Source organism: Hemiscyllium ocellatum, chromosome 33, assembly GCF_020745735.1.
Source record: "Hemiscyllium ocellatum isolate sHemOce1 chromosome 33, sHemOce1.pat.X.cur, whole genome shotgun sequence".
NCBI classification, from domain to species: domain Eukaryota; kingdom Metazoa; phylum Chordata; class Chondrichthyes; order Orectolobiformes; family Hemiscylliidae; genus Hemiscyllium; species Hemiscyllium ocellatum.
Window position 1 is genome coordinate 6,254,693 of NC_083433.1, and position 11,680 is coordinate 6,266,372.

At 46.8% G+C, this 11,680-nt stretch overlaps 1 protein-coding gene across 2 annotated transcripts; it reads right to left on the reverse strand.

The window, feature by feature from the left end:
- Window positions 1-445: 445 nt before the first annotated feature.
- On the reverse strand, window positions 446-11,367 carry LOC132831439 (ferritin, lower subunit-like). 2 transcript variants are annotated; one of them, XM_060849591.1, is made up of 4 exons: window positions 11,283-11,367; window positions 6,917-7,063; window positions 1,749-1,874; window positions 446-768 (listed from the first exon to the last, which is right to left on the reverse strand). In XM_060849591.1, exons 1-4 carry the CDS (start codon window positions 11,292-11,294, stop codon window positions 619-621), a joined length of 435 nt encoding a protein of 144 aa, XP_060705574.1. In that variant the 5' UTR covers window positions 11,295-11,367; the 3' UTR covers window positions 446-618. The 2 variants fall into 2 exon arrangements, with proteins under 2 accessions (XP_060705574.1, XP_060705573.1); XM_060849590.1 differs by having other exon boundaries at window positions 11,193-11,366.
- Window positions 11,368-11,680: the final 313 nt, after the last annotated feature.

The window sequence follows — 11,680 nt, forward strand, 5'->3', positions numbered from 1 at the left end:
TAAGTATTAGTCTGACCGAGTACTTGCTCCCTAGAGAAAGAAATGGTTATAGAAATTCGACTCATTAGTCTTCTGAGGAAAAAGATCAGAGCGCAGGGGTGGCTCGGCGGTCAGCACTCTGCCTCATGGTGCCAGGGACCTTGCTTCAATTCTGCTCTCAGGACCACGGTCTGTGTGGAGTTTGCACATTCTCCCTGTGTCTGTGTGGGTTCTCCGGGTGCTCCGGTTTCCTCCCACAGTCCAAGGATGTGCAGGTTAGATGAAATGGCCATGGGAAATGCAGGGTTATAGGGATAGGGTTGTTCTGGGTGGGATGCTCTTCAGAGGGTTAGTGTGGACTTAATGGGCCAAATGGCTTGGTTGCACACTGTAGTGATTCCATGTTGTCTGGAGCTGTGAGAGAAGGGCTACAGCTTTAAAAGAGAAACACCCATGAAATCCATAATACTTTTCAATTAAAGTTATTTATTACATAATATTGCCACGGCCACTCCACAGACAAATATTTCCTTCCAATTCTCATTCCTTCACCAATCCGCCTAAAATATTTTGGATTTCAGTATGGCGCAGGTAGAGGTTATAAAGAGAGAGACTTGACCTTCCCACAGTCAGGTCCTTCTATCCGAGGGTGTGCTTGTTGAAGAGGTATTCGCCCATTCCACTCAGCTTGCCCATGGTCAACTTCTTGAGACTTGTGATGTGATCTCCCAACGTCTTCAGCGTTTCTACGCTGCTGTCCAAGAAATTGGACTCGAGGTAGTTGCACATCTGAAAGAACAATAAAATAAACTAAATGTGAAATAACTCAGTGACTCCGGTCAGTTATTACACTTGATGATATGAGATTGGTCACTACCAGTCACAGAACCGAAGATCTGTGATGTTGGAAACCTGAAACAGAAATGTCATATGCTGGAGGAACTCAGCAAGTCTGGTAGCATCCCTGCAGTGAGAAAGAGTTAAGAATTCTGTTCTGAAGGTCACTTGACCCTGAAACATTAATTCCGATTTCTCTCCAGGGATGCTGCTAGACCTGCTGAGCTTTTCCAGCAATTTCTGTTTTTGCTTCTGATTTACAGCACGCCCAGTTTCTTAAAAAAGAGCTAAAGTACACTTAGGGAGTTCAGAGTCAATCAGGAATGGAATCCATTTGGCACCAGGGAAGCAAGTGAAATATTGCTGTTCATGACAAAGGGTGTCATGAGATGGACGTGCCCATAAACCCCACATTCACTGGGTAATGAGGGCAGTTAGAATCCCTACAAGTGTGGAAGGAGGCCATTGAGTCCATACCCATCCTCCAGAGAGAATCCTGCTCAGAACCACACCACCTACCCTATCCCTATTACCCTGCATCTTCCATGGCTAACCCACTTAGCCTCCACATTATGGGGCAATTTAACATGGTCAATCCATAGAACAATACAGCCCTTTGGCCCTTGATGTTGCATGACCTGTGGAACCAATCTGAAGCCTATTTATCCTACACTGTTCAATTTTCACCCATATGTTTATCCAATGACCATCTAACTGATATATCTTTGGATTGTGGGAAGAAGCCCATGCAGATATGGGGAGAATGTGCAAACTCCACCCAGTCACCCAAGGGTGGAATCGAACCCAGGTTCCTGGTGCTGTGAAGCAGCAGTGCTAACCACTGAACCACCGTGCCACCCCTGTTCTATACATCAATAACAATGTGCCCAGTGGCAGGGGCAACAGCCCATAAGGAACAAAACGCGAGCTACCTGAGGGTCATGTTTATCGAAAGCCAGGCGATGCAGTTCCAAGAGAGATTTGTTGATAGTTTTCTGCAGATCAAGTGCATACTGAAGAGCTTCCAACCCATTGGTCCATTCTTGCCTGTCTGGTTTCTGTGCCAGGAAAAGAGTCAAAATGAGATCTCTCTCTCTCACTGTCTCTCTCTACAGAAGCCTGGAGGCACCACCGTGTGGCTTGGCAACTGCCCTTCCCGAGGGTGAACAGGCTGGGGCTGTTTTCCCTGGAGCATCAGAGGCTGAGGGGTGACCTTATAGATGTTTACAAAATCATGAAGGACATGGATTGGATAAATAGACAACATCTTTTCCCTGGGGTGGGGGAAGTCCAGAACTGGAGGGCATAGGTTTAGGGTGAGAGGAGAAAGATTTAAAATGGATCTAAGGGGCAACTTTTTTTCACAGAGGTTGGTACATGTACGGAATGAACTGCCAGAGGAAGTGGTAGAAGCTGTTACAATTGCAGCATTTAGAAGGCATCTGGATGGGTATATGGATAGGAAGGGTTTGGAGGGATATGGGCAAAATGCTGGCAAATGGGACTAGATTAATTTAGGACATCTGGTGAGCAATGGAGAGGTTGGATTGAAATGTGTATTTCTGTGCTGTACATCTATGTGACTCTATGACCACAAAACATGACAGAGCGTTGTGAACATAGCCCAGTCCATCACGCAAACCAGCCTTCCGTCCATTGACTCCATCCACACCTCCCGCTGCCTCGGGAAAACAACCAACATAATCAAAGACCACCCCCACCCCGGTTATACTCTCTTCCATCCTCTTCCGTTGGACAGAAGATCTAAAAGTTTGAATACACGTACAAACCGATTCAAGAGCAGCTTCTCCCCCACTGTTATCAGACTTTTGAATCGACCTCTCATTGTTAATTCTGATTTCTCCCTGTGCCCCTTCTCTGTGGCTGTAACATTGTATACTACATTCTGTTCTGTGATCCTGATACACTCCGTACGGCATGATCTACTATGGTAGCATGCACAGTAACACCTTTCACTGCATCTCAGCCCACGTGGCATCAATAAATCAAATCAGCAGCAAAACTCTAATCTCTTGTCAGTGTGACTCTCTCTGTAAGTAAAGTGGGGATGGTGGAGAGGAAGCTGTGAATTCTGTCCATTTCGGACACGCTGGATGCAAATTCCTTCGACGCCTTGCAATTTCACACCAACTCCATAGTTTGCACAGGGGGCAGAATCAAATTTGGGGATTGACTCCTCCCTTTGTTATGGGCCAGGCCCAACCCCTCAAATCATTTTTAAGCAGGTAGCCCTGACCATAAATTCGTTTTAGGTTAGCGTACAGTGGATATTCCTGGAGTGAATTAGCTGGTCAGACAGCCAAGTTTTAAACAAACAGAATTTATTGCCAAAATTACAGAATGAAACACAAAGAACAGAAAACAGAATACAGGATAACGTTTCCTATCCAAAAACCCGACAGACTATCCCGACTTAGTGATGCGGTTCCGAAAATACTTGCAACAATCTCCATAAAGAGACCCCTCAGCACAAAGAGTAAAAATGAAACCAACCAGAGCTTACAGGCTTGAAGTTAGAGAGAGTGAGTACCCGGCTGGACTTGCCCCAGCAGCATGTCTTCACACACACACTGCTGCTGAACTGAATCAAAACTCTAATCTAAACGAAGGCTAGCTGCACAGCGAGCTGGCCACTCCCCTTTGATTAGACTGGTTACTTTTAAGGCTTAAAAGCGATAGGCTGGAGGCATTATCTGTTAGGGGTAAACAAAAAGGCTTCAATAAACCTTTCAAACCCAGCCGAGTTGGAGCCTGGCCAGTTACCCCCTCCCTGGAAAAGGCCATAGTAACCTTGTAAATAGATCAACATTGTGACACCTTCCAGCCTTCCAGATGCAGTGAACACTGGCAGTGACAGTGACCTGCGATGGTGTAGTGCCTGTTGTTGTTATTAAATTTCCCATGGTGCATCACTGGACCAGGCTCCAGACATCACTCAACACATATGGAGTGGTATTAGGACAGATGATCAGAAGTTTGGTCAAAGCTGTAGGTTTTAAGAAGCGTCTCTAAGGTGAAAGGAGGCAGAGAGAGAGAAAGGGGGCTGGTGGGGGTTAGGGAGGGAATTCCAGAGTTTAGGTCCTCAGGCAGCTGTAGGAGTGATCACCAGAGGGAAAGCGATGGAAAGTGGGAATGTGTAAAAGGCTAAACGTCTGTTGGGGAGCGAGGTTACAGTTTGGCAGGTTATAGCCAAAAGGCCGTAAGTAATAGGGGCAGGAATGGGCCATTTGGTCCCTCAAACCTGCTCTACCATTCATTAGGATGATCTGCTAGGGCTGAAGAAGGAAGAGGATGGGAGGTGGGTTTGGAGAGTGGGGAGCACAACAAGAGCAAGAATTTTAGAATCGAGGCAGCTTGGTCAAGCCATTAGAAGGTGTCAGTGCGACCACCTGAGTAACCTGCCATGTCAGATTTTGTTAATATTCATCACAAGATGCAGGCTGATGTAATGCCCATCCCTACTTGCCCAGAGGGCAGTTGGTGTAAGCCACCATTGTGGTGGGTCTGGAGTAACACGTGGACCAGACTAGGTAAGGATAGACATCTCCTTCCCTCAAGGACATTACTGAACCAGATGAGGTTTTCCTTGACAATGGATTCATGGTCATCATTCGAGTCTTTATTCCAGAATTTTCATTGAATTCAACTTCCAGCATCCGCTGTGGTGAGATTCGAACCCAGGTCCCTGGAACGTTATCAGGTTTTTGGATTAACAGTCCAGCGATAACACCACTAGGCTATTGCCTCCCCCAAACCTGTAACAATCTAACAGAACTAGACAGGGTAAACACAAGAAGGATGTTTGTGATGACCAGTAGAGTCCAGAACCATGGGAGGGTCATGGTCTAAGGATATGCAATGGGTCATTTCAGACTGAAATGAGGAGAAATGTCTTCACCCAGAGAGTGGGGAGTCTGGGGAATTCTCTGCCACAGAAAGTGGTTGAGGCCAAAACATTGAATATTTTCAAGAAGGCGTTAGATATAGTTCTTAGGGCTAAAGGGATCAAAGGGTAAGGGGGAGAGAGCAGGAACAGGAGATTAAGTTGGATGATCAGCCACGACTGTACTGAATGGTGCAGCAGGATCGAAGGGCTGAATGGCCTACTCCTGTTCCTTGTTTCTATGTTTGTAACAGATTATAACTACAAGTTGTATTTATACAGCGTCATTCATGTAACAAATCTCCCAAGAGGATTCACAGATGCATTGTAAAACAATATATGATACTCAGCCGCTTCAGGAGATATTGGTTCAGGTTTGGTCACCGAGATAGGCTTTAAGGAGCAGTTTCAAGGTGGGAATTGAGATAAAGTGGTGAAGAGGTGGAGAGGTTCAGGAAGGGAATTCTGCAGGTTAGAGCTAACGACATAGCCACCAGGGTTTGTCAGTGATTCACACCAGGGATGCTCAAATTGTCAGAATGAGGGGAGGCTGCCATCTTGGAAAGTTGTGAGGCTGGAGCAGATTATGGAGATGGGGAGGGCTTTGAAGACAAAGCTTGAGAAGTTTGAAACTACAGGGATTGTGAACTAGGTCAGCGTCCACAGGGGCGATGGGTGATCAGAACATGGCGTAAGTTAGGGCACGGACGAGTTGGGTGATCTCACGTTTACCTGGTCATTACCACGTTGCTGCTTGTGGGAGCTGACTGTCAGCAAGTTGGTAACTGCAACTTTTCCCACACAACAGCAACTGACTACACTTCCAGAAACCACTTTACAAGTTGGGGTTGTGAAGGGCATTATGCAAATACAGAGAGGTTTCTGTTGCAGCTTATTGCTGTAGCAGATGATCTGCTGGTTGGCTCATTGCACCTGATGGGATCTTGCTGTGCAGAAAATGTCCCACTATCTCTGCTACACTGCCACAGTACCCACTCTTCAATAGCTTCATAACTTTCAATAGATTAGATTACTTAGTGTGGAAACAGGCCCTTCAGCCCAACAAGTCCACACCGACCCGCCGAAGCGCAACCCACCCATACCCCTACCCCTACATTTACCCCTTACCTAACACTATGGGCAATTTAGCATGGCCAATTCACCTAACCCGCACATCTTTGGACTGTGGGAGGAAACCGGAGCATCCAGAGGAAACCCACACAGACACGGAGAGAACGTGCAAACTCCACACAGTCAGCCGCCTGAGGCGGGAATTGAACCCGGGTCTCAGGTGCTGTGAGGCAGCCGCGCTAACCACTGTGCCGCCCACAATGCTCTCAAGTGTATTTGTCTTAAAGTTTTCTAATCAACCTGTTCAGCAATGTTATAACCAGTCCTCAAGAGGAACTGAGACTTGAAGCCAGGCCACCTGTCTCAGAGGTAGGGGCACTACCACTGTATCACAAGAACCCTAGGCCGGCTGCAGCTTTGGGAAGGTTAACATTGAAAACACTCTTTGCAAAAATCAACAGTCTACTGCTATCTAGTGGTAGATACTGTGAACTGCAGTGCCCAAGGAAATCCCACATGGGGATTGAGGGTGTTGCTGGCAAGGCTGGTATTTGATACCTATCCCTAATTGCCCTGGAGCTCAATGGCTCTCTAGGCTGTGGGACTGGAGTCACAGATTAACCAGGCCAGGAAAATTGGCGGATTTCTTTTCCAAATGCAGTCACTGGTAATGTAGTCATGGTGTGGAGGTGATGGTGTTGCACTGGGATGGACAAAGTTAAAAATCACACAACACCAGATTATATCCAACAAGTGCTTCCAAATTAGTGATATTAGTGATAATAATCCAGCTCCCTCACACTGTCACTCAGTAAAACCCTCCCACTCAGCTCCCTGTGTTAATGATGCTATCTCCATTGATGTGAATCCAGCTCCCTCACATTGTCACACAACACCTTCAGGCATGAAAGGGAAGAGGACTAAAAGGAAAAAAAAGGGGGTTAGAATCATAGAATCCCATTTTCTAGCACTTGGGCTATGGCGGCACAAGTGCACATCGAAATATTTCTTGAACGTACATGAATGTACACTGGGCAAGAGCTTACAGGAAGCACTTTACACTCACTGGGGAGAGAAATGACAGCGAGATACGTACACACAGTGGGACAGAAGCAAACAGCTCACCTCAATATCCTCCAGCCGGACCCGACCTCCCCTTAGCTTCTGGTAGTTGGTCAGCTCCTCGGCGTTTTCACGCAGCAGTTCCGATAGTTTGTGGAAGTACTTTGCAAAGTTCTCCAGTGCAACGTCGTCCCGTTCGAAATAGAAAGACTTTTTTTGAAAGAAAACAGCACACCGATTAATGCTTTCGACAGATTGATGGCGGTGGGGGAGGGGAGGGGATCAGCAAACTTGAAAAGCCACTTCGTAAAATTTAGTTCAAATTACCCGAAGAGCTGCAATGCTGGACAAGGTAATCACAAAGAAAAACGCACCATTTCCAGAAGATTTTAAAGGGTTTTTTTGTGCAAACATGGATAGTGTAAATCGGCAAAGTCTTTTCCCTGGGGTCGGGGAGTCCAAAACTAGAGGGCATAGGTTTAGGGTGAGATGGGAAAGATATGAAAGACACATAAGGGGCAACTGTTTCACATAGAGGATGGTACGTGTATGGAATGAGCTGCCAGAGGAAGTGGTGGAGGCTGGTACAATTGCAACATTTAAGAGACATTTGGGTGGGTATATGAATAAGAAGGGTTTGGGGGAATATGGGCCGGGTGCTGGCAGGTGGGACTAGATTGGGTTGGGATATCTGGTCGGCATGGATAGGTTGGACCGAAGGGTCTGTTTCCATGCTGTACATCTCTATGACTCTATGCTCTTAAGTGAATGGTGCTTTCTTGGTTAGTTCAGTTGGCTGGATGGCTGGTGAGTGACACATTTGCTGAGGTTCAAAGTTTGTGAGAAGATTTGTGTCTCGGGTGCTCGTTGTTGTGGTTCTGTTCGCCGAGCTGGGAATTTGTGTTGCAGACGTTTCGTCCCCTGTCTAGGTGACATCCTCAGTGCTTGGGAGCCTCCTGTGAAGCCGTCCTTCTCAATCTCTCCCATTGCCTCGGGTTAAAATTGCTCTGAGTTATGGCTCTCTAATAAGACAGCAGGTTATGGATAATTTGTCTTTCACTTTCTCAGAAGCAGAGGTTTAACGAAATGCACTATTTGCCGTCAAAATGAGTTTAATTAATCATGGTCCACTCCTTGCTGAGTGCATCTGTCAAGTGACAATCCCCTGGGCCAGAGGTTAGATAGCAAAAATCAATTGCTGAATAAAAACTGAGGTTGTAAATCAGAAACAAAAACAGAAACTGCTGGAATAGCTCAACAGGTCTGGCAGCATCTGTGGAGAGGAATCAGAATGAATGTTTCGGGTCCAGTGACCTACAGGTAGAATGAACTGCCAGAGGAGGTGGAAGATGCAGGTCCAGTTACAATAGTTAAAAGACGTTTGGATAGATGCATGGATAGGAAAGATTTAGAGGGATATAGGCCAAACGCAGACAAGTGGGATTAGTTTGTTTTGGGAAATGTGGTCGGGCTGGATGAGTTGGACCGTAGGGTATAGTTCTGTGCTGTATGACTGTGACTCAATAACCTCAGTTTTCAGGAAAGGTCACAAGACCTGAGATATTAGCTCTTGATTTCTCTCTGCAATTACTGCCAGACCTGCAGAGCTTTTCCAGCAATTTCCATTTTTAAAACAATTTGCTGCATGTATTTGTGGCTAATTCTCCACTCTTTTAATGTTTGAGGAGGGTTGGTTGGAGGAATAAGTCATTTTACAATGTCTTTTTCCAAATCCGAATGGTTTGCAGAACTCTGCTCTGGGTTCTGGAATGCCATCATCCCTGAGAGAAAGTAAGATTTCGAGAGCCTGTCCCTTCTCCAGCTGGGATCATGTGGCAGGCAGTTTGATCAGACCTTACTGGTCAAGATCAAGCCTGGTTCCCATTCATAAACTGTACTCACACTCACATACAGTCACGCGTGTGGAAACATACCACCACACACTTAATAAACATACACATCCTCACACTACACTGTCCGCATCAAACACTCCCAGAACAGGGGCAACACAGGGTTAAAAACAGATCAAAGCTCCCTCTGCACTGTCCCCATCCAACACTTCCAGGACAGGGACATCATGAGGGTAGATACAGACTAAAGATCCCTCTACACTGTCCACATTCAACATAACATGGACAGGGACAGCACAAGATTAGATTCAGAGTAAAGCTCCCTCTACACTGTCCAAATCCAATACTCCCAGGACAGGGGCAGCATGAGGTTAGATACCAAGTCAAGCTCCGTCTATACTGTCCCCGTCAAACCGTCCCAGATCAGGATTAGATACAGAGTGAAGCTCCCTCTATAATATTCCCATCCAACACTCCCAGCATGGGGTTAGGTTTTTTTTTAGATTACTTACAGTGTGGAAACAGGCCCTTCGGCCCAACAAGTCCACACCGACCCGCCGAAGCGCAACCCACCCATACCCCTACATCTACCCCTTACCTAACACTATGGGCAATTTAGCATGGCCAATTCACCTGACCCGCACATCTTTGGACTGTGGGAGGAAACCGGAGCACCCGGAGGACACCCACGCAGACACGGGGAGAACGTGCAAACTCCACACAGTCAGTCGCCTGAGTCGACTTTTGTCGAGGTCTATGGCGAGCTGTCCTGATGGGTATGATGCGGGTGTGTACCAAGAGGGTGGTGCTGTCAAATCCTCAGTGGGAATGAAGGGGGGAACACTCAATCAATTCGTTGACCTTGGCAGCAGAAGCAACAGGTGGATATAGGGACCCCTCATGGATGGATTGGGAAGCAAGGGTCTGGTCAAATCTGTGAGGTGGTGCCTGTCTGCTGTGAGATTGGCTGATGTTTGGATCAAATGGGCTTGTGATGCCTCCATGGTTAAATAGTCTGAGTCCCATCTTTGCCATGGCTGACATCTCAACTGTTTCCTGAGTCCTGGAGTTAAGATCACACCCACTTCAATACACCGTGTGTTAAGACAAATTTCCGACTTTGTTTGACATTGGAACACATGAATAAATTCCAACCACGTTGTGCATCTTAAACACGACTTCTGGCTGTGCAGCACTTTGCAACAACCTGCAATAATAGATAGCACAATGAAAATGCAAGTTCTCTCTTGGCCTCATCCCTGCTTGTCTTGAGAATACTGCATAAAGAAAACAATATTCTCCTGAAAGACCACAGTATATAGGAGCAGAAGTTGGGAGTGTGGTGCTGGAAAAGCACAGCAGGTCAGGTAGCAATCGAGGAGCAGGAATATCAACGTTTCGACCAAAAGCCCTTCATCAGGCTGATGAAGGACTTTTGCTCGAAATGTTGATTCTCCTGCTCCTTGGATGCTGCCTGACCAGCTGTGCTTTTCCAGTACCACTCTAATCCAGAATCTGGTTTCCAGCATCTGCAGCCCTTGTTTTTACATGGTCCTCACTTTTGCTTAGATAGGAGCAGAAACCCATCCAGTCTGCTCCTCCTTTCAAGAGGATCAGGGGTGATCTGCTAACTCTCAACCTCACTTTCCTGCATTTTCCCCATTACCCTCGATCCCCTTACTGATTAAACATCACCAGCTTTCACAGATGGACCATTGACAGCAAAGTGCCCGGGTGCAAGATGGCCTGGAACAGTAGCTGCTCTGCTCAGGACAGTAAGAAACTACAGAAGGTGGGGTGCACAGCCCAAACCATCACGGCAGGCAACCTTCCGTTACGGACAGTCTGCTCACTGCCTCGGAAAGGCCGCCATCATCATCAAAGACCCCTCCCACCCCGGTGATAGCCTCTTCCACTCCCTTCCGTCAGGCAGAAAGTACAGAACTTTGAACACATGCGCAGACAGATTCAAGAAAAGCTTCCCCCCCCCGGTATTAGAATTAAGATGGAGCTCTCAAATTTCAAATCTATTGTTGATCTTGCTTTGTGCATCTCCTGTGTCTAAGCACCTCAACTCTGTCTAAGTACCGTGTGGTCTGCATGTCCTTGTTTGCTGTGATCTGTCCTGTACTGCTCACAAAACAAAACCTTTTCACTGTACTTAGGTACACATGACCACAATAAATCAAATCAAATCAAATGTACTTAACGTCCCAGCCTCGGAAGCCCTCTGTGGGAAAGCATTCCACAGTTTCACTCCCCACAGAGAGAGGAAACTATTCCTCATCTTATAAGTGACCCCTGATTCTGAGATGATGCCATCTGAACCCAGAGGGCAAAACGACACGCAATATTTGACACAATATAATCACCGAGAGGTTTAAAAAAGGTGTCTTTTTCAGACATAAGAAATTCTTTGTAGCATTTTAAAAGGCCAATTCAGTTCCCACTGTATCGTGTACGATGTTGATAAAAAGGGAGGATTTTACCATGGCTAGGTAGACGTAAGAGGTGTAGTAGTTGATGCTGATGAGTTTGTTGATGGCAGTCTCACTGTCTGGATGGAAGTTTTCTCTCACCTGAGCCTGCATTGCTCAGACCATGGGCTTTTGCCTGTTCACTCCAAGCAGTCGTTGCAGGAAGCCTGGCTCAATGACGGGGGCGGGGAGCTCAGAGACATGCTCGGGTTATCAGGCACTGCCCACGCCCCGCCAGGGGGGAGGGTGCAGGAGGTCTGCCGGACGACTGATTCAGAAACCAACCCAGCTGGCTGGCTGGCTGGCTGCAGACACGGACTGTTACACTCACGTGAAACCCTTCCTGACAAAGGAGACAGGCCACTGAGGTGGTTTCATCAGGACAAACTCAGAAGTCACACAACGCCAGGTCACAGTCCAACAGGTTTATTTGAAAACGCAGGTTCTCAGACCGTCGCTCCAAAAGCTTGTGATTTCTAATAAACCTGTTGAACTATGAC

Coding starts and splice junctions, on each gene's coding strand:
- LOC132831439 (XM_060849590.1), bottom strand. CDS start 11,294: ATGCAGGCTCAGGTGAGAGAAAACTTCCATCCAGACAGTGAGACTGCC. Junction 7,064..11,192: donor CTTACGTCTACCTAGCCATG/GTAAAATCCTCC, acceptor TTTCAAAAAAAG/TCTTTCTATTTCGAACGGGA. Junction 769..1,748: donor TCGATAAACATGACCCTCAG/GTAGCTCGCGTT, acceptor TTGTTCTTTCAG/ATGTGCAACTACCTCGAGTC.